General features: G+C 31.9%; 9 protein-coding genes across 9 annotated transcripts, besides 5 other annotated features; 3 read left to right on the forward strand and 6 right to left on the reverse strand.

Annotated features, from left to right (window-relative positions):
- The first annotated feature begins 120 nt into the window (after positions 1-120).
- Positions 121-247: a mobile genetic element.
- Positions 248-274: 27 nt separating this feature from the next.
- On the reverse strand, positions 275-3,483 carry TVAGG3_0228500 (importin beta family; the record flags this gene model as incomplete). The annotated part of the gene is made up of 1 exon (XM_001324504.1): positions 393-3,188. The coding sequence occupies one exon, from the start codon at positions 3,186-3,188 to the stop codon at positions 393-395; it is 2,796 nt and encodes a 931-aa protein (XP_001324539.1).
- A 38-nt stretch (positions 3,484-3,521) lies between these two features.
- On the forward strand, positions 3,522-4,415 carry TVAGG3_0228510 (uncharacterized protein; the record flags this gene model as incomplete). Its single annotated transcript, XM_001324505.1, has 1 exon — positions 3,522-4,415. One exon carries the CDS (start codon positions 3,522-3,524, stop codon positions 4,413-4,415), a length of 894 nt encoding a protein of 297 aa, XP_001324540.1.
- A 254-nt stretch (positions 4,416-4,669) lies between these two features.
- Positions 4,670-5,764: a mobile genetic element.
- Positions 5,765-6,322: 558 nt separating this feature from the next.
- Positions 6,323-7,360: a mobile genetic element.
- Positions 7,361-9,318: 1,958 nt separating this feature from the next.
- Positions 9,319-9,445: a mobile genetic element.
- A 97-nt stretch (positions 9,446-9,542) lies between these two features.
- Positions 9,543-10,286, reverse strand: TVAGG3_0228550 (uncharacterized protein; the record flags this gene model as incomplete). Its single annotated transcript, XM_001324506.1, has 1 exon — positions 9,543-10,286. The coding sequence occupies one exon, from the start codon at positions 10,284-10,286 to the stop codon at positions 9,543-9,545; it is 744 nt and encodes a 247-aa protein (XP_001324541.1).
- A 39-nt stretch (positions 10,287-10,325) lies between these two features.
- Positions 10,326-10,546: a mobile genetic element.
- Positions 10,547-12,338: 1,792 nt separating this feature from the next.
- On the reverse strand, positions 12,339-13,299 carry TVAGG3_0228570 (RNA binding; the record flags this gene model as incomplete). The annotated part of the gene is made up of 1 exon (XM_001324507.1): positions 12,811-13,299. One exon carries the CDS (start codon positions 13,297-13,299, stop codon positions 12,811-12,813), a length of 489 nt encoding a protein of 162 aa, XP_001324542.1.
- Positions 13,300-13,579: 280 nt separating this feature from the next.
- On the reverse strand, positions 13,580-14,893 carry TVAGG3_0228580 (spectrin binding; the record flags this gene model as incomplete). The annotated part of the gene is made up of 1 exon (XM_001324508.1): positions 13,580-14,893. The coding sequence occupies one exon, from the start codon at positions 14,891-14,893 to the stop codon at positions 13,580-13,582; it is 1,314 nt and encodes a 437-aa protein (XP_001324543.1).
- Positions 14,894-15,628: 735 nt separating this feature from the next.
- TVAGG3_0228590 (pyruvate, phosphate dikinase protein) lies at positions 15,629-18,502 on the reverse strand (the record flags this gene model as incomplete). Its single annotated transcript, XM_001324509.1, has 1 exon — positions 15,635-18,406. The coding sequence occupies one exon, from the start codon at positions 18,404-18,406 to the stop codon at positions 15,635-15,637; it is 2,772 nt and encodes a 923-aa protein (XP_001324544.1).
- Positions 18,503-18,607: 105 nt separating this feature from the next.
- Positions 18,608-19,489, reverse strand: TVAGG3_0228600 (GTPase protein; the record flags this gene model as incomplete). The annotated part of the gene is made up of 1 exon (XM_001324510.1): positions 18,789-19,364. The coding sequence occupies one exon, from the start codon at positions 19,362-19,364 to the stop codon at positions 18,789-18,791; it is 576 nt and encodes a 191-aa protein (XP_001324545.1).
- A 388-nt stretch (positions 19,490-19,877) lies between these two features.
- TVAGG3_0228610 (uncharacterized protein) lies at positions 19,878-20,231 on the forward strand (the record flags this gene model as incomplete). The annotated part of the gene is made up of 1 exon (XM_001324511.2): positions 19,898-20,119. One exon carries the CDS (start codon positions 19,898-19,900, stop codon positions 20,117-20,119), a length of 222 nt encoding a protein of 73 aa, XP_001324546.1.
- A 450-nt stretch (positions 20,232-20,681) lies between these two features.
- On the forward strand, positions 20,682-21,419 carry TVAGG3_0228620 (iron-containing superoxide dismutase; the record flags this gene model as incomplete). The annotated part of the gene is made up of 1 exon (XM_001324512.2): positions 20,697-21,281. One exon carries the CDS (start codon positions 20,697-20,699, stop codon positions 21,279-21,281), a length of 585 nt encoding a protein of 194 aa, XP_001324547.1.
- Positions 21,420-21,446: the final 27 nt, after the last annotated feature.

Consider the following 21,446-nt stretch of genomic DNA (forward strand, 5'->3'; position numbering starts at 1 on the left):
CGTTTGTTGTTAACTTCTGCTTTTATTTCCAGAAATTCAAGTATATCATATTCACCTTGCTTTGAGAACTAACCTTAAACAATATAATTGAAACCATAGCATACGGGCGTATATGCGTTATAAGGATGCACTTACGCCCCTATGACATGGCCTTCAATTCAGATGTTTAAAGTTAATTTTCAATGGCGCTTCACACCAGTTGTCAAATTTTTGAATTAAAGTCAGATGGGCGTAAGTGCAGCCTTAAGTAGATGATTTAAAAAAGTATTTGTATAAAAGAGATATTTTTATTAAATATAAAATAGATAGTCAAAAATAAACAATTAGAAGTATATTATAATATAAAAACAAGAAAATAAAATAACAAGAAAAATTAAACAATAAAAATATAATTACATTATTGAAGAGAATACTTTCTGAGTACTCATATCTGAGTTCTGAAGCAAGTCAATTAATACATGAACAAGTGATTCATTTTGTGTAATTCCTTGGAAAACTGTCTTTAATCTGTTCATATTTTCTAATGAAATGATTTCATTATTTGAAACAAAAACCATAACATTGATCAAAATCTGCATTAAATTCTTATCCATTTGGAACTGTTCTGATTCTATAAGAGAAAGGAAATACGAATAAGTAATATCTATATCTTCAAAATTGGTTGTCAATGGGAATTTGTCAACAAAAACTAATAAGTTTTCATTTGTTTCTTTCTCCAAATTTTGTAAAAGTGAACTCAAAGCAATCATCGCAGAACCAACAATTTCTTTGTTGTTTGAAATAGAACTTCTATCCAAACTAGAGATAACAGTGACAACGGCATCTTGTAGTGTTTCTTCATTAAGTTGAGTGAACCTAGCCAATCTATTTAAACACAAAAAAGCATTTAATGTCACGTAAATTGATGGAGATCCTGTTTGATTGAAAACACATTTGATTAAATCACTGTGCAAACGCTCGTCTTGGCATTGACTGATTGTAAACCAAAGAACCCAAATATCTAATGTCAATGGCCTCGTGTTTTCAAAATTAATCGGATATTTTTCAATCAAATTTGACAAAACGGTTTCGCTATCGTTTGGAAACAGTTTTAACCACATTGCCAAGAATTCACCAATTTCACTATCAAGACAATCTCTTTCTGTGTCAATCATTTCTTTTTTGTTGATTTTGCTCTCGACCAATTCATCAATTTGAAAAATTTGATTCAACAAATTTTGGGAATCCAAAACTCCGAAATTTGCGAGTTTCACAACAGAAAATCTCAAATGTCTTACAATTGTTGCCAATATCATCATGTTCGCAGTGATATTAGCAAGTTTAAGACAAATGTTAATAAATGTTGATCCAAATTTTTGGAGTTTTGTGTGTTTTTCGTCATCAATTTCGTTGTACAAAGAAAAGAATCTCACGAAACAATGTATAGCGCATTCCGGAAGTGTCGGGTATATATTTAACAGCATGCAATCACCATATACTTTCTTTATCTGTCCCCAAAAAGGCGTGATACAATTTTGAGTTCCGATAACTGACAAAATTCTGTCAATTGTCAAAATTGTACTTTTTAGTTTCGAAATTTCGGATTTTGAGATTTCGATGACAGAGTTATCGCAAAGCAATGGTATTGTATCTGAGTTCTGGATGAAATCTGATTGAAACTCCGGATGAACTGTTGGATTTTTCGCATTCATCAGGATCAAAATTAATTTGTTCATGATTTCTGGTGCGAAATTGATGAATTCCGGGGTGTTGAACATGGAAAAAGATAGAACACATTTCGTGAGGTTCTGATATTCATCAATACTTAATAATTCCCAATCCCATGACAAGAAAAGTGACATTAAATCTGTAATTTCATTTGTCATGAGTGAATATTCGTTTTTGAGGTAAATCATTTCAAGTGTTCTTGCTCTGACATTCGGCTTATCGGTCATTGTCTGAAGATTCGAGATAATTGTGATCAATAGTTGATTATAATTATCTAGAAAAGGTTTCTTCAGTTTCGGAATGAAAACATTGACACAACCTATAACATTTGACTGGAAATCTTCATTGCCATCGGCAAGGCCATGGTTTACAATAACCGCCAATATTTGGTCGCAATATTCTTCTAAAGTGGTCGGAGTGCAAAATTGGCAAAACTCGGAGAGAGAACGTATTGCTACGCAGCAAGACTTCTCGTCTGCGTCCTGGTCAATCAGTTGAACAAACACTGGGATGATGGTTGACGCATATTGGTTCTGTATCGTTGGCTGGTAAATTGTCGAAGCAATTGAGAGCGTATTGCAAGCTGCCGTGCGTATTATTGGAGCTTCGTCAGTAACATGTGGTAGTATAAGTGAAATATAGTCCCCTAAAAAGGATATTGTGTAATCTGAACCCGCTCGAATTATTTTTTCGAGAATTACTATGCCTACATATGTATTTTCCCATATATATGAGGATAGAAGCTGACTAACAGCTTCATTGCATATAGAAATCGCTAAAGGAGCTAAAGTATCGTCTAATATTATTTCTCCAAGCCGATCTAATGCGTATTGACTATATGTGAAGTCTTCATCTGATAATAAATAATCTTCTATTGTTACTTCGCATCCAATTCGAATGATTCCCTCAATAATATCTCCAAGAAAATCTGAACAAAGGGAAGGCATCTGTAAAATGAGGATATTCATGTTTAGTAATGCTTTCATGCGTGATTGCTCTGCGTTTTCTGTATTTAATGAGATTTCTAGTAAAACTTGGATTATATCTGTTAAAATATCTGAAAAGAAGTCCGAATGCTTCGGCGTAAATATGTTTAAATCTGATAGTGCTTGAAATAAAGTGTCCCCGCTAAAACTAGATATCGCCTGGCATATATTTCCCGCAAGATTTTTTAATGAGTCGACTGCACCGACATTTTCTACTAATGCGAATAAAATTTTCATTGCTGATGAAGAGTATATCGGATCAATCGATGGTTGAAGGCAATTTGTCACTAGTTGTAAAGAACTTTCTGGATCTAAATTTAATTGGTCTGAAGGTATTCTCATGATAATTTGTGATAGGCATGTCATGTATGGTTGAAAGAGATGTGATTCGAAATCGTGGCAAAGAGATAACAATTGATTCGGAATATTTACATTCGGATCTCTAGAAACGTAATATGCGCTAATTAGAGCAACTGTAAATGCAACATTGTTCATTTCGTTATTAGTAAATTCAGGAACTTGAAAAAAATTCAATATATTTGTTATCATAAATTCATTTATTTCGTTCGAAAGGACTAGCCCTTTTCCTTTTGAAAAATTCCGATATAAATAGGATAAATGAATCAATGATAGTGATTTCAAACGTACTGAGCCTGGTGTAAAGAGATTTTCCGTATGCATTGCAACAATTCTTGAATAATCCTCTTTGAGAAAGCTGAAATACGTCTTCTCGGCTTCCATTCTCGTTTTATCTTGGTCTATCAATTGAAGTTCGAGTAATTGCCGGAAGTCTTGAAGATTCATTGAAACTGTCACTTTTTTAGTTGAATGAAAGAGCATTATCTATTAGGAGAAGTCTGCAGGATTATTGTTTTTGCTGTTCCTACGATGGTGTGCTACTTCGCAATTTGCTATTCCCCTAGGATGACCGCTAAATTAGTCGGTACTGCTGTTTCTGATTTCCTCACTAACATTCTTTACGGAATTATCATCTCTATGAGAAGAAATTCTTACGAAGTATGGTTCCAGATCGTAATTTTTATACTCTTATTAATCTTACTCTTTATCAAATTCCATTGCGCAAGAGTTTTCATTTTGCAATTGACAGAAACGCCTGTTACAAGGAATTTCCATGAAGCAATATGCAATAGCCTTGGAAATCCACCCGTTGTTAAAATTTTGCGTCGTCCAAATAATAATTTACAGCAATCAAGAGAAATTTCGCCAATATATTTCGATTACGATACGTGGCAAGACTTAACACCATTCCCAGAGGTCAAATACTCCGAATGTTTAAAGGTTACCACTGCAACTAACTGTTGTTTCACAGAAAGAGCGCAACAAGAGATGGCCAAGCAAATTAACGATGTACAGAAGAGAAACCCGGATTATACAGTCGAAATTTCTACTTCTTCTCCAAATAGTTCTTCTTATTTTGTGGCAAATACATCTGGTAAGAAAACTAATAAATTAAATTGGATGAGATCAACATTTTCATTGATTATATACTATATTGGTGTCGCAATAGGTTACAGACTTTGGTTTGAATATTTATATTTTTCAACCGTCCAAGAAGTCAAAGTTTCAATGAGCAAATGCATAGGAGTAGGAGGTGACAATCTTCGTGCAAGAAAGAATGAAATTGATCGAACAGCTCAGAATAATTTTTCATTATATCTGCGCGCTGCCGATAAATACAATATTATTCCAAAGGATATGTAATTTGAATAAATATTTTGTTTGTTTTATTCTAATACAAATTAATTATTTTTAATTTTTAGATATGTAGGCAATTTTCACACGAAATAGAGTTTGCTATGATTTATTTAAAAAGCGTTTGTATTCATGTTAAGAATTGAAATTTATGACATTTGAGTTAAAATTACTATTTCAATGAATTTCTAATTTATTCCTTTAGTATTCTTTATTTCCAATGCTAAAACACAATCATAGTATCAAATTATGTTTTTTTTTAAGGGTCCACTGTAAAAATTGAAAGTCTCTCAAAATTGAGAGGCGATTTGCAAATAATCGTTATCGTCATTTTTCGAAAATCCACTTTTCCTAGTGTTCTGATTAATATTATGTGAATACAACAATGAAGCATATGTTTCAATAAGATGGTAATATATTCTATCACTTCAAATCTCATAAAAATTGCAAAATCAGTGAGTTTTATAAGAACATGATTTTTTCGATTTTTTTCGCTTTTGGATGCGTGTTTTGAAAAATAGATATTTTCGAATTTTAATTTTATCTTAAGTATAAGTTTTATATTAGGAATTTTTTTGACCTATTTCCAATCATTAATTCCAATGTTTTTCAAGGAATTTAATTGAGAAGAAATTAGGAATTTCGCTTTAATGCCATTACAAACTAATATTATGATGCATAATATATATATTTATTGAGGCTAATGCCGGGATATCTTGCATTTAAAAAAAATTCAAAGAATTGACAATTGGATAGCACAAATTTAATTCCCTGGACAAAGTATTATTGTTTATATATTCAAACCATTATCCTTAGTTTAGATATGTTGGCCAAAAATTTTCGTGTTATTTTTTGTGTTTAAGTATAAATTATGTATTTACTTATGAAAAATAAGCATTTTATTCATTATCATAAAGATATACAATAACAATTGATAAAATTTTTTTTAAAAAAAATTGTGTATTTTAGTGGGTATTATTCTGGATAATGCCAATTTTTACAAGATTTAATATTAACCATATCAATAGCCGACTCAATGTAAAAATTTAGATATTATTTTTTCATTAATCAAACTTTGATAAATTTTAGTATAATGAACGATTTTGTTTCGTGTATGATACAGAAATGAAAAGCTTAATTAATATCATTTTGCAGTTTTTAAAGGATGTTAGAGTACATCTACATTAAAAAATCAGATTTGAACTGCGATACTGCATCAAATTGATGCATCTGATAAGGATCTCAAAAGAGTAAAGTTAATTTTTTTGTGTTTTTTTAAGTTTTGGGCCTTAGTAAAACACCATCTCGAGCAATATTTTTGGGACGACGATAGACCTTATTTGGCCTTACAGTGGACCCTTAAGGTGCACAAGGAGGATTACGGTTTTTTAATCCTCCTTTTTTCTAAAAAAAATCCTTGTACTTTGGGTACTTTCGAACTCTAAAAATATCATGAAAAATTAACATGAGCTTAAATACATCCTCAATGAGAGTGCATTCATATCATATACATCATTATCCTTGAACTCAAACTTATTTCAAAATTTTAATTAAATCTTCTTAATTTTCCCGAGAAGCACCTTAATATGTTCTGCAAATCTAATATAAATGAAACAAGTATGAATTCTAATGTAGAAAAACATCAAAATTTGATTTGTAATTGCTAATATTTTTCAATTTTAATTTTTTCGCACTTCTTTGCATTTTAAGCATGATAAACCAATACACTGTGAGAAATAGAATACATATATGATATATTATATGCTTTCATCTCATTTTTCAAATTTATCATAATATTTATTAAGTGATTTTCCTTAACATTATGATGCATTTTATATTCCTTACTATTGTTGTTTTAATATATGATATTTAGAAGCTTTTTAAATTTTTTTAAGAATAATTCACAACATATTTCAGGGTGCACACGAGAGGATCATGTAAACTTCAGAATTTAGAACCTTATTTTTAGGCATTATCTTGGCTACCTATTTAGGCTCGAAAAGCAAAAAATATCAAAAAATACAACTTGACTCCATTCTGACCCTTTCATGGAGGTAGTTTTTATCCGCTAGTATTTTCCCTTTGAATCTCTTTACAATTCGAAATCAAATTCAAACCTCAGTAGAAGAAAGGAAGAATCGACTTACTACGGTTGTAATACGAATAAATACATATATTTAATTATTTTTATTTACATAATAATTGTTTGAAGCTCATATTCCAACAAATTTTTAAATAAAAACATTAAAATGTTGAAAATGTTCATATATTTTAATAGGGTTTTGGCACTTTATTGAGGAATTACTACATACATAGTCGAACTGAACTTGATATTTTGAAATTTAAATTATTTATCAAAATTAAAATTTAACTTGAAATTTATAATTATTTAGTCATATTTTGCATAATTCTAAGTAGATTTTGTAAAAAATCAAGAAAGAAAAATTTTAACGTGCTTTATTTTTTCTTTTTTATAATAATACATATTATTATATAATTAACATATTCATAATGTTTCACCCTTTCAAAGATATAATCCTCCTCTCAAATAAACGTACATACGGGTGGCCTCTTTTTTCAAAAAATTAAAATTTGAAATTTTGGGCTCAAATATTAGAGATTTTTTCAACCTTCAACGATATATGTTGTCTATATCAGACCTCCTTTCTTTTTGATACTTAACATTGTTCCTAAATCTTAGCCGTTAAGGCTGTTCTGAAAATATTTTTTTTTCGAAAAAATTCGAAAAAAATTCTTAAAATTCAAAAATCCCTTAATTCCTGAGGATTTTGGAAAAAAGTTTTTACATGAACATGTGTATATTATATGAAGTATATTGATAAGGTAAAAATCAAATTTTATTGCATATTCATCGAGAAAATAAACTAACGAATCCCTCAAAATTGAGAGGGTAATCCTCCTCCTCTCAAATAAACGTACATACGGGTGCACCCTTAAGATATATCAAAAATAACAAAAAATATATCTTTGCACTGAGTAGGCATTCATCGAGCCTACTCACTCAATAAACTTTTTATTCGTTCTCTGGCCGACAAAGAGCCAGAGAACCACATCTGCATTAACTTATGCTGAAGTTATCTGGATTTCCTCTCTTATTTGAAAGACATCCAGATAACTTCAGCATAAACGAATTACAGACATATTCTCTCGCTCTTTGCTGGCAGGGTACAACAACTACATTACACTAGGACAAAGTTTTTCCGAAGTCTCTTATTTGATGAGAGACTTCGGAAAAACTTTGTCCTAGTCGAATAAATTTACATTCTCGGAAGAACTCTGCCTTATTAGATCAACTACATAATCCCTGGCTCTTTGAAAACCAGGGAACAGTAATTGAGTAGTTTAAGGCAAGGTTCTTCCGAGATCTTTCGAAGAAATGAGAGATCTCGGAAGTACCTTGCCCTGCTCGAGTAATTACAGAATCCTTAGTCCTTTGGGGACCAGAAGGCGGTAGCACAAATGCATGAGGGCAATAACGGATAACTAATATCCTTAGAAGCGCAATACCTACACAGCCTAGCTACTATATCCTAGCAGTTAGACTACACAGATATTGCGCTTCTGGCTTGTGGAACTCTCATGGAAGACTCAATGGATATCTCCCGCCGAAATCACTTGCTGATGTGGATGGAGCAGCACTAAGATTGGCCAGATCAAAGGCTGCGTAGCATCCCAGCAAGTGGATCGTCGGCGGCTACACCAGCTGTAGTCTACCATGTGATTATGACACTTTTGCGATTTGGCGCCAAACTTTTTTTTGGGTAATTGGCAAATAAGTGTCAAATATGCCGTTTTACATATGTAAACTTTGTAAAGTTAAAATGTCATTTTTTGTGATTTATCCTTGTCTCCCACTTGAAAGCAATGTCTATTTTACATCAATTATAAGTTATTCGTATGTGAAATATATCCATTTGTGTATTTTATTTTCTGGTTTGAATAAGATCACACAAAATTTGACTAAAATTCAGAATTTTGCATGGAACAATCATACAAATTCTTAGAAATGACAATGTAAACAATTTTGCTTAATATAATCCAAACTATTATAAGTTATCTTATTAAGAAACATTAACTTTTATGCATTCTGAAGTAAAACTTGCATATTTCAATCATATTTAACTATTATATGATATCTATCATATAAATGTCTATCATAAATGTCTTATTTGTGTTTCTAGATGCACATCAATATGAATCTACGCCAAAACGGTCTAGTCTTTCCTGTAGGTCCAACGAGCTAGTTCTCAACAGATATTATAATAGTCATATAACCCAATCTAAAATTCAAAATTCGAGTAAATTTAATAATTTATATCATATTTCAAAAAGCATTATGTTTACTAGTATTTCATTCACATATATCTAGTCATGCAGTGAATATCATATCCGCTGAGAATTAGTTCACAGAACCTACAGGAAAGACTAGATCGTTTTGGCGTAGATTCATATTGATGTGCATCTAGAAACACAAATAAGACATTTATGATAGACATTTATATGATAGATATCATATAATAGTTAAATATGATTGAAATATTCAGATTTCTTCCCAAAATACCCTTGCATGCAGAGGAATTTTTGTTAGATTTCATGATGCTCGTATATATAGATGTGATGATACATGTGCGGCATTTCAAGGAGATTCAATTAACAGTTTTTGAGATTTGAAATTTTGGATTGTAACATATTTATTTTCTGGCACGTAATATACTTTCTGAATATGCCTATATGATCGCCAGGGTCATTTGTCAAAATAACGGTAAATATTTCATGCTTTTTTGCCAAAATGTGAAAAACAAATAATGATATATGTTTATTTTGATCTTTAAAATACTTATGTGATCTGGCTTTACGGCTTTTTTCGATAGACCACACAAATATGATTTTGTTAAGGCTGCACTTACGCCCATCTGACTTAAATTCAAATTTTTGACAACTGGTGTGAAGCGTTATTGAAAATTAACCTTAAATATCTGAATTGAAGGCCCTGTCATAGGGGCGTAAGTGCACCCTTAAGATTTCAAGCAAAAAAAATTGTTTGCAAGCATTCAAATTTTCAGAACTTTTAACGTTCATGAAAATTAGAATTTGCAAACGATTAAAGAAATTATTTTAGTTATCTTTCAATTTCGCATATTTATTGCTTGAAATGCGAAAACAAGACTTGAAGAAAGAATAAATGGTGTATGGAATTACTGTGATACAATTTAAAGGATAATAATCTTCTGTGAAATAAACTTTTAGGAATGTTGCGCTCAAGTTAATTTTTGTATATATTCGGCTAACGAATTCGTTATCTTGATACTGTTCACCTACTAGATAAATATTTTTTGGGCTTATATCAGTTAAAAACGAAGGCGAGTAGACATAATATAATTTTCGATAAACCTTTCCATATTGAGAGAGGAAAGCCGCTTTGATATAAACGTCGAAAGTAAATAAAAATTTTCCTAAACTCAGATTTGGATACAGTTTTTTGATTTTCATGTCAGTAGGAGCTTGGCCATTTGGGTTGCCAAATAGTTGAAAGATTTCTTCATACGTGTTGATACTTTCAATTTCAACTAAAACAACTTGTTGAACAGCTCGCTTAATTTCACGATCGAATCCAGGAAATAGAATAAATATACTTGACATATGTTCGGGATCTAAGCTGACTAAGTAAGGAAACTTTGGAACTCGAAAATCATTTGGGTCCTGCAATTGATCTTTTGTTCTTTCATCTGATTTAGCAAATTGATATGCTTTATTTATAATATCTGCATTTTTAAGAATCCTATCTGAGTCGTAATGTTGAAATGCACTAATATCCATTTTCTTAAAATCATCAAGTAATTTTTCTCGATCACTTGACATGAAAAATTTTGGAATGTCACTTTTTATATTTTAACTTAAGGGTCTACGGTCCGGCCAAGCGAAGGCTATCGTTAATGTTCAAAATTTATATGGAAAGGCCCATATCTATTTATAGATTCTGATTTGATATCATATTTGTATACTATTTTTAATATAATTTGTGATTTTCGTTAACCAAGAAGCTCCAAAAAATCGATTCAAGTTGAAGACGATAACGATAATTCTCATTTTAGCATTCAATTTTTGAATAGTATTTGAAAGTCTCTCAATTTTTTTGCAACTCAATTGGAATAAATTTGGATTTATACATTCAATACGAACACTTTTTATATAAAATTTAAGTCTCAACATGTGCGGAATGTAGAATAAATATTTAAACCGAAGTATTGAAAAATTGCAGTCAAGTTGATCGAAATTTTGACATTCAAGAATCAGATTGCCATTTCTCTAAATTTTATTTATTAATTTTGCATTAAATACAAAATATCGATATCAACTAAAAGCAAAATCATAGTTTTTCATGCTTACCCTGAATTCCCGACAAATATAAATTTTGCACGTCAAAAATTTTTAATGTTGAACTTGCTGTGACCCATATAACTGTTATTGAGGGCTGAGATTTGCGCAACCATATTGAAAACATCTATTCTAGATGGTCTATGATATTTTCACCAAAATGTATGACTAGTGTCGATTTCGATATCTAATAAGTTCCTAATAATATCATATTTTGTCTCACATCACAATTTTATCGGTTCCCCAATATCATGTCATATTGATAACATCACATATAACCCTTATAATATCACTTAAATTTTTTTTATTGATTATATTTAATTAGTTCTACATTCTATTACTATAGAGGTTCGAACAATAGGTAGATGGTCATGAAAAAGTTGCAAAAGTCAAAAATTAATGGTAAATTATTTATTTAAATATTTCTAACAATAGGTTTTCATAAATCTGCTTTTACAACTTGTATCGAAGATGAAAACTCATAGACAAGAATGTATATTATAAGAAATCATGTTTCAAAACTTTTTAAATGCATTCAAGATCTCAAAATGGGTAATAGTGTTGCATGCTAAGTTCGGTCAACGATAGAAATTGAGTGGAAATTAATCGTCGAGGAAGTACGATTATGTAAAGTAAAAAAATGTTGTGGGATTTTTAATATTATATATTATTTTATAATAAAAATTTTTTGAGTCATTTTAAGAAGCACATATAATTTTTTGAATTTAAAAATTAAAGTAGTGTCAAACGAATTTATCACTTAATTTAATACTCAGATTTCTTAAAATTAATGAAAAAAAGGTTTTCTGAGAACTTTTGAGAATGGTTTTCAAATTCCATTATTGAAAATATATAGGTATTGTATGAAATTCAAACTCTATATTTATTAAAATTCTAAATTTTTAATAAAATAACTTTTCAGAGGAATATGATTTTGAATGGTTGATTAATAAGTATAAAAATGTCTACGATTTTAAGGAGGGAATTGTTCCTTATGAGGTATACATCATAACTATATACCTCATAAGGAACAATTCCCTCTTGATAGCTGGGAAACTTTCTCTGAATAACTTATCATTTGGAGAAAGTTTCCCAGCTATCTATTAGAAACTAAAGGCTGTGAGGCACTAATATATAATCAGTGCCTCATAGCCTTTAGTTTCTTATTAAAAACGAGAAAACTTGTTCGAAATGATAAACAATTTCGAACAAGTTTTCTCGTTTTAAGGAGGGAATTGTTCCTTATGAGGTATACATCATAACTATATACCTCATAAGGAACCATTCCCTCTTGATATCCTGGATATTTTTGAATATATTTTTTAATTAAAGTTCTCAAAAGTATTATCAAAAGTGATTTTTTAAAAAATATCTCCAATTAATTAACTAATTAAAAGTATTATATTTTTAAAAATTAAATAGTTTTTCAATTTTTTTGAAGGAATTGAGATACTTCCCACGACAATAAAATTGAGAGGTTTACATTATGACTGATCTTAGCATGCAACAATAGTAATAAAATCTTAAGAAGGAACTCATATTAATTGAGCAGTGATGCAAACTAAATATTTAACTATTAATCTTGCAGAAGATAAGATAGACTGAGCCAATGTTCATATTTTTGTCATTAAATATATGGTGAATTCTTCTCCAAAGGGGGAAAAAATCTTTTTCTTTCGGTTCTTTCTGAAATTGAATAGTTTACAAAATGGCGCCAACTTTTCTCACACTCGAAATTATGAGTTTATATTTGGATAGAAAGATAAAAAAATAGATTTATTGTAACAAACAAAAAATATGATTTATGGAGAAATTCTTGGGAATTAAGGGAAGAAACGGAAAAAAATTGGATTTTTTTTCTGGGTTAAAGTAACTAATACACATGTAAATGTCCGAAAAGGATGGTAAATGGGAGTTAAGTATCATTCGTAGGTTCAATTTGCCTTAAATATTACAAATTTTAAGAAATAATTAAAATTAAAAATCTGCAATCAGTCAGTTCCCTTAATTATTGATTTGTTGCATTTTCTGTAGCTTTAAGAATTGTTTCCTTAAGTTGATTGAGCATCGCAGTATATTGAACAATTTCAGGAGTTTGCATAATATTAGGGCAAATCTGAAATGGTGCCGATTTCTCCTTTTTCCTGTTTGGATCTTTAACTGTATTTGTTTGATTTTTAGCTTCTCTAACAACAAGATGTTTTCCTTCGAAATTGGCATTGTTTAGATCTTTAATACAATATTTTGCATCGGATCTCTTCTGAAATGTGATGAAAGCCATGCCTTTGAACGTTTGTGCTTCATCCACCATCAAAAAAGTGTTAATAATGGTTCCATATTGCGAGAAATACTTCGTAATAGCTTTTTCATCCATATCAAGAGGGAGATTGTTCACGTAAATTTTAACTGGAGTTTCAGTTTGCATTCGCTTTTGATTGTCTAAAAAGTGACGTTTTTTAAGGTCCTTTCTGCTTATATCGGCGCGCAGCTGCCTCATATAGCTAAATTGGTTTAATTTTGATGTTAGGCAGATTCTTATCTATAAAGATCCATTAATCACCTTTTTATTTGAAAAAATATTTCAAAAATTCATCCAATTCTCAATGCACTTCACCCAATCATTTCTATTTTCATGTGTATAATTTGGCTTCTTAAGGATATCTTTTTAAATTTTACTGATTCAAATTTAAAGATCAAATTTCTTTGATATTGTTCAAAGTTGTGAATGATTAGCCATAAATACATCTATATTTACATTGTGTTGAAATAATAGTTATTTATGCATAGTTATGGATGATGAATTTTTTTAATATTGTGGTATGTGAGTTAAGAAGTTCAATAATGTCATGATTGTGATCCTTTAATGCATAATCTAGGGCTGTTTCACCATTCTTGTCTTTTTTGTTGATATCTGCGCCATGTGTAAGAAGAAGTTTGATAAATTCCCTACTTGAATACTTTATTGCTAAATGAAGGGGAGTCTGTCCCTTTTTATTTTTAATGTTGACTTTTGCACCAGAAGAAATAAGAATTTCTGCATTTTTCCTAGAATCATTCATTGCTGTAATATGAAGAGGAGTATCTCCATCTCTATTTCGTTTATCAACATATGAATCTTTTTCAATAAGAAGTTTGGTAAATATAGTGCTTTTTGTTGATGCAGCAAAGTGGAGAATAGTATCCCAGTGAGGAAATCTATCGGTACTGGCACCACTAGATAAAAGGAGATCCGCTAATTCAAAGTGATTATTTATTACGGCATAAATAACAGCAGTATATCCATTTCCATCTCTGAAATTAAGATTTATTCCATGCGATATTAATATTTTTGCTGTCTTGAGACTATTATTATCATTTATTGCTGTATAATGAAGAGCGGTTCTCCGAAAATAATCGTAAATGTTGATGTCTGCTCCATTATTTATCAAAATGTCTGCTATTTGATGATGGTCATATTTTGGTGCCAAATGAAGAGGTGTTATATGCTTATTGCAATCTTGTGCATCGACATCTGCTCCATTAGAAATAAGAAATTTTGTTGTTTCTTTGCAATTATATTTTGCTGCAATATGAAGAGCGGTTCTTCCTTTTTGATCTTCTCCTTTATTGACATCAATGCCATATGAAAGAAAATGTGCACATAGTGCAGGAATGTTGAACGATGGTGAATAAACAAAGCAGATGTTGATTGATTTAGTATGATGTAAATAAACTAAAAATGCTTGAAGATTCTGGTGCATACAACAATAGTGCAAAAACAATTTATCATCAATAGATATATTGTATTCGTTTAACAAAAATGTTACAAAATCAATGTTGTGACTAACAATTGCCATTATCATACAGCTTGCTGTTGGTTCTATATATTTCAAACATTCACTCATTATATCTGGATTTTCACCCAAAAATGATAATTCAAGGCATGTTTCAGTGATTTTTGAGTTAAATTCTGCCCTTAAAAATTTAAAGCAATTTACAGCTCCATGATAACAGCATAATTCAAGTAATGAAAGACTTTTATCTTCTTGACATGGATAGAAATCACTTTTAAGCATTATGTCTTTATCAAAACCTTCTCTTTCTGTGAACATGATAAAAGATTTTATGTCATCATCCATAATCGCTCTGAAAATTGTGTTTTTTTTCATGAACTTCCAATGAATAATTTGGAATTTCACCTTTTTTGATTTCTTTGTGTTTATAAATTAAGCAATCAAATAAATCTGTAAGAGAAATATCTTCATTTAGTTCACACGTCTTAATTAAAGTTCTGAAAATATCCCAATATGATTTAAAATAGCGATTGCGTAACTTAGATATGCCTTGTATAATTGTTAGAATCTGGTTTATAGTTAATATGTTTGTTTGCAGCAAAATTTTTTTGATATCATGGCAAATTTTGCTGATTTCGCTTTTATTGAGTGTTTTTAGATTATATAATCTATTAAAAATATCAACATATCATTTATTCATCTTAAATAACTTGTTATAATTGCAAATTCTATCAATGGCATCCATTTTTACAAAAAATTGAATAAGTGAAACGGTTTTCAGTTTTTGCGCTATTTTGGAATTCTTGATGAAGACTGATAGTACAGCTTTTAATCTTGGTCAAAAATTCTATAAAAGGTATATTTTCCGCCCAAATAATATGTTCGATTGTTTCTTAGCTACTATTATTAGCTGCTGCAAAGTGAAGAGCAGTTTGTCATTTTTTATCTTTTTCGTTAATATTTGTGCCATGTGAAATAAGCTACTAAATGCTATCTAATAAAGTGTTAAATGATAAAAATATGAAATAAATTTTACAAAAAAAAATTAAATAAATTTTTTTATTTTTGAGCATCAAGAACAGCGTGTGCAGCAGTAAATCTAGCGGCAGGAATTCTAAGTGGACTGCAAGACACATAATCCATACCTATTGAGTGACAGAACTTAATAGTTTCTGGGTCACCGCCGTGTTCACCACAAATTCCAACAGTCAAATCTGGTCTTGTCTTTCTTCCTCTTTCTGTTGCGATTTTCATCAACTTTCCAATACCTTTATCTATTGTTTGGAAAGGATTTGTCTGTATCATTCCTTTGCTTCTATATGTCTGTATGAAACCAGCATCATCACGGCTGTATCCGAAACCTAATTGTGTCAAATCATTTGTTCCGAAAGAGAAGAATTCCGCGTATTGGGAAATCTTATCTGCAATCAATGCAGCACGTGGTACTTCAATCATTGTACCGTATTTGATATGCAGATTCTTTATTTCGTTCTCTTTCATGACACTTTCGATCTCTTTATCCATGATTTCTTTGACAACTTTAAGTTCTTCCTCTGTACAAACTAAAGGAACCATGATTTCAACAATTGGATCTTTCTCGTCGGCTTTAAGCTTGCAGGCGGCGCTTGCAATTGCACGAACTTGCATTTCAAGTAATCCTGGAATTAACAAGCATAATCTAACACCTCTGAAGCCTGTCATTGGGTTTGTTTCATGGTATTTAAGGATGTTTTGGTATAATTTCTCTTTCTGTTTATCTTCATCATCTTCATCGTCTTCGTTTTCCTCTTTTTCTTTGTCCTTTCCTTCCAATTTGTTCCTCTCTTTGGCTGCAGCTATTTCGCCAGCAGTTTCTAACATGTCTGGAAGGAATTCGTGCAATGGAGGATCCAATAACCTGACAATAACAGGTAATCCGCTCATTGTATCGAACATTGACAGGAAATCTTCTTCAAGGAAGTTGTATAATTCATCCATGGCTTCTTTTCTTTCATCTTCATTTTCGGCCATAACCATTTTCTGGACGTATTGCGTTCTATCGCCCAAAAACATGTGCTCTGTCCTGCAAAGACCAATTCCTTTTGCACCAAGTTGCTTGGCTTTTTCTGCATCTTGAGGAGTATCTGCATTTGCAAGGACTTTAAGGCCACGAGTTGGTCTTTGGTTTATTGATTCTCTGCCATCATTCTTTTCGCATATTTCATCTGCCCAATTAAGTAATTCAAGGAGATCTTCTTGTTCTGAAATATTTGGAGCGACCATAGGGATTTGGTCCATAAAGACTTGGCCTGTTGAGCCATCGATACTTACGAAATCGCCTTCTTTAAGGACGTTTTCTCCACATGTAACTGTTTTTGCATCTGCATCTATGTTAATTGATGAGCAACCAACAACGGCTGGTATACCAACTTGTCGGGCAACGACAGCTGCATGAGAAGCCGCACCGCCTTCTGCTGTAAACAAACCCTTTGAAACGACCATTCCACCGAAATCATCTGGTTTTGTAAATTGGCGGACAAGAATGACGTTTTGGCCTTGTCCAGCCATCTCTTTACATTTATCGGCGTCGAAGTAAATTTGGCCGACTCCAGCTCCAGGAGATGCATTTACGCCTGTAGTAAAGAGTTTAGAAGCTGCAGAATCTAAATCACTCTTTTCGAAGTGAGGATGTAGTATTGTTTCGATATCATTTGAAGTAACTCTCTTGAGAGCTTCTTCTTTTGTAATTACTCCTTCTTTCGCGAGATCTACGTTGCATTTGATAATAGCCTTGGATGTTTTCTTGCCATTTCTTGTTTGGAGAATCCATAATACCCCGTTTTCAATTGTAAATTCGATATCTTGAACTTCTTTGAAGAAACCTTCGAGCTTGTGGCCAATTTCGAGTAATTGGTTGTATACTTCTGGCAATACTTGTTCGAGCTGATCGATGTGCTGTGGTGTTCTAACACCTGCAACAACATCTTCGCCTTGAGAATTGACAAGGAAGTCACCCCAAAGCTTATTTTCGCCTGTAGATGGATTACGAGTAAATGTAACGCCTGACGCTGATGTTTCGCCCATATTTCCGAAAACCATCGCCATAACGTTAACAGCAGTGCCCCAATCGTCTGAGAAACCGAATCTCTTACGGTATTCGATGGCTCTCTCGGAGTTCCATGATTGGAAGACAGCCATAATGGCTCCTTTCAACTGTTCAATCGGATCTTGTGGGAAAGGTGCTCCTTTCTCAGTTTCAATGATCTGTTTGTATGTTCCAACAAGAGCTTCCCAATCTTCGGCTGGTACATCGTTATCTGACTTGTATTCTTTTTCTGTTTGCATTGCTTTAAGTGCTGCTTCGAATTTCTCGTCAGGAATGCCCATAACAATTGCGCCATATCCTTGGAGAAGACGTCTGTATGAATCCCAAACGAAACGTGGATTTTGAGTTAAATTTATCATTGCTTGGCAAGTAACATCGTTGAGACCGATATTAAGCACTGTATCCATCATACCTGGCATGGAAACGCGTGCACCTGATCTGCATGAAACGAGAAGTGGTTTTTCTTCTGATCCGAACTGTTTTTCTGTTTTTGTTTCGAGTTCTTTAATTTTTTGATTAATTTCTTCCCAAATTGAATCGGGTAAAGCTGGTGGATCTTGTTTGTAGAAAATTGTGCATGCTTCTGTTGAAATTGTAAATCCATGTGGAACTGGAATTCCCTGACGAGCAATTTCAGCAAGATTTCCTCCTTTACCTCCGAGAAGGTTCTTCACCTTGTCCATTCCACCGACTTTTGCTTCGACTTTGTCGATTTCGTCGAAGAAATAGACATATTGCTCAGTCATGTTTGAAAACGTATTTTCTTGAAAAGTGACACTCGTTACTATATTATTGATTTGATACTAATTTAACTATCTTATTAGTTATATTTTCTAATGGAAGCGCATATAATCATGTTATTTTTCAAAAATAGTTTAATATTGAAGATAAAAAATTTGATATTACCGTAATTCTACAGTTTTAACCAATGCCTTAGAAATTACTGGAAATGAATAATATATTAATCATATTGCCAGTTATTTAATGGTTTGAATCGAATAAAATTTCAGCGATTATGCTCAGTTATTAGCTGGGAACTAGAAAAAATTATAAATATCAGAACATCCATATCTTACAATATTTAGTTAAATATAAAATACAAATTAAAACATCAAAAAGATATTATAATTAACAGCAAGGTTTGTTATTGGTTTCCTCGAGTTGAGGTCTTGGTATAAATGTAGTAGTTTCTGATTGTGCAGTTGTTGCTGCTAAAGTCTTTGTGGCAATCGAATAAAAAAGAGTATCAATTCCAGCTCCTGTTACAGCAGATGTTTGGAGAAATTCTATATCCTTATCCTTGTATTCGATGACTAAATTTTGATAATCGCAAAATGATTCTAAATCTACTTTGTTTCCGACAACAATAATATTAGGGATGGCATAGTCTTCTACAACACTCTCTATCCAACCATTTACACTGTTAAATGAATCTTTATTTGAAAGATCAAAAACTACAACTGCAACTTGAGCGCCTCGAGCGTACATTGGAACAAGACATTTAAATTCTTCCTGTCCTGCTGTATCCCATACGCTCAAATTAACAACGGAGTCATTTAATTTGACTGCAAATGAAAAAGAATTTGCTCCAATTGTTGGAACAGTTTTTTCTGTTTTGCGTGCGTATGCATTAACTATAGATGTTTTACCAACTTGTGTATCACCAACCAATACAACTTTAATTGGCTGAGTTTCTGTAAGCATATCAACAGCAATGTCACTTTTTTGATAAATTAGAATTCAATTATGAGAAATTATCGGAGATGATGGATCTGTTTTACGGACTTATTTCCATTGAGAAATTCTCAGTGTTCGTTACTGGTTTTTCGATGCATTTCATCGACTCTCTATCAATTGAAAAATCGGAAAAACGGAATGATTTTCATGATGAGATAAATAATTTCCTTAAAGGAACATGAAATATGAAACTGTAGCTATTTATTTGGAAGTATGAGTGTTATTTGGCTCTTTATCCATGTTATTTCATTCATAATTAATAATCATTTAATGAATGCATGTTATGTCGTTTTAGAAGTTGTTCGTCTTTGGTTCCTTATTCTATCTCAACTTACTTTTATATTTTGAAAAAAAAATCTCAAAAATGTTGAGATTTAGCTCAAATTATGAGATTTTGATATTCACATAAGAATGGTAATGCATTTAAATTAGAAAATTCGATAAAATTTGGATCATTTTCAAGGTTATCGTTAAAAAGTTGCATATTTTACAAAATTTTAATGGGCTGCGATCCAATTACCCTCTTCAAGAACTACCGTATGGCTACAGGTGTATACCTCTTTTCAAAGAAGGAAAGACTCGCTTGGGATCTAATCTTTTTGATCCTTATTTTCATTTTCTTCATCGGATTAATTCAGCTTATGATTGGAACATACAACTCATTCGCTCGTGTTTTCTTTGGCGCTGTCACGACTTCTACCCAAAACTCGGTTCAAAATTAGGAGTTATCTCTTTTACGAAAAATAGAGAATAAACTTATATCTTTAAATGTGCTTACTTTATACTAAATTCTTGTTGTTTTTTCATATTTTTCCTATGATGGCTACTCCCCTGAATAAACAGCTAAAAAAGTGAATAAACTATTTGAACAATTTGTATTATTTTCAAAATTTGTTCATTAATATGTTTTGTTATATGTTTTGTTATATGTTTTGATATCCAATATCATCACCCACTTTCTGAATTAACACCAATAGAAAAAATTGACAATTTTTTGAGGCGCATTATATGCAATCGTTATAATATCTAGCCACGCGTGTGTAAATGGATCTATTCATCCTAACATTTTTCTTGGGAATGAAAATTTACGAAAAATAAAAGAGATGTAAGAAGGAAAAATTTCCTCTGAAAATTGAAAAACTGACATTTTGGTCACCACTTAATCATCGAGAATTCTTATCGGTGTTTAATAACTGTCAAGATTTATTTGTGCGAAAAAAATTCAATACATATTATTTTTTGTGAGCGAAAAGGAGGTTATTAATTGAATGGATAAGAATTCACTTCATTTTTTAGAAAATGTTCACAATGGAGCATCCTGCCTACTTGAAGACTGGTCTTCCAGGCTTCCTCACACAGCACGCTGTCGAGGTCCATGTTACAAAGCACCATCAGTCCTACATTGATACAGCTAACAAGCTTATCGTTGGCTCTGGCTTCGAAGGCAAGCCAATTGAAGAAATCATCCAAAAGGCTCAGGGCCCACTCTTCAACAACGTTGCCCAGCACTTCAACCACTCCTTCTTCTGGAAGTCCCTCTCCGCTGAGAAGGTTGCTGTTCCAGCTCATGTTGCTGAGCTCCTCAAGAAGAACTTCGGCTCTGTCGAGAAGTTCCAGGAAACATTCACAGCTAAGGCTTCAACAGTCTTCGGCTCTGGCTGGGCTTACCTTTACAAGACAAAGGACGGCAAGCTTGAGATCGGCCAGTACTCCAACGCTGCTAACCCAGTCAAGGATGGCCTTACACCAATTCTCACAGTCGATACATGGGAACATGCTTGGTACATCGACTACGAGAACAGAAAGGCTGAGTACTTCAAGAACTACTGGAACCACGTCAACTGGAACTTTGTTGAGCAGAACTTAAAGGCTGCTGGTTTGTAAAAACGTTCCTTTCTCATTGAAAATTATTAACTTTTTTTTCCAAGTAATGGTATTCAGTATTTTGAGCTTCGATATCATTCTGTTTACTTGTTAAGTTCAAAGATTAAACAATTATTAGTGAACTAATAAATTCTCAAATTATTACTTATTTTAAAGATTATAACT

This window comes from Trichomonas vaginalis, chromosome IV (assembly GCF_026262505.1).
Source record: "Trichomonas vaginalis G3 chromosome IV, whole genome shotgun sequence".
Lineage (NCBI taxonomy): Eukaryota > Parabasalia > Trichomonadida > Trichomonadidae > Trichomonas > Trichomonas vaginalis.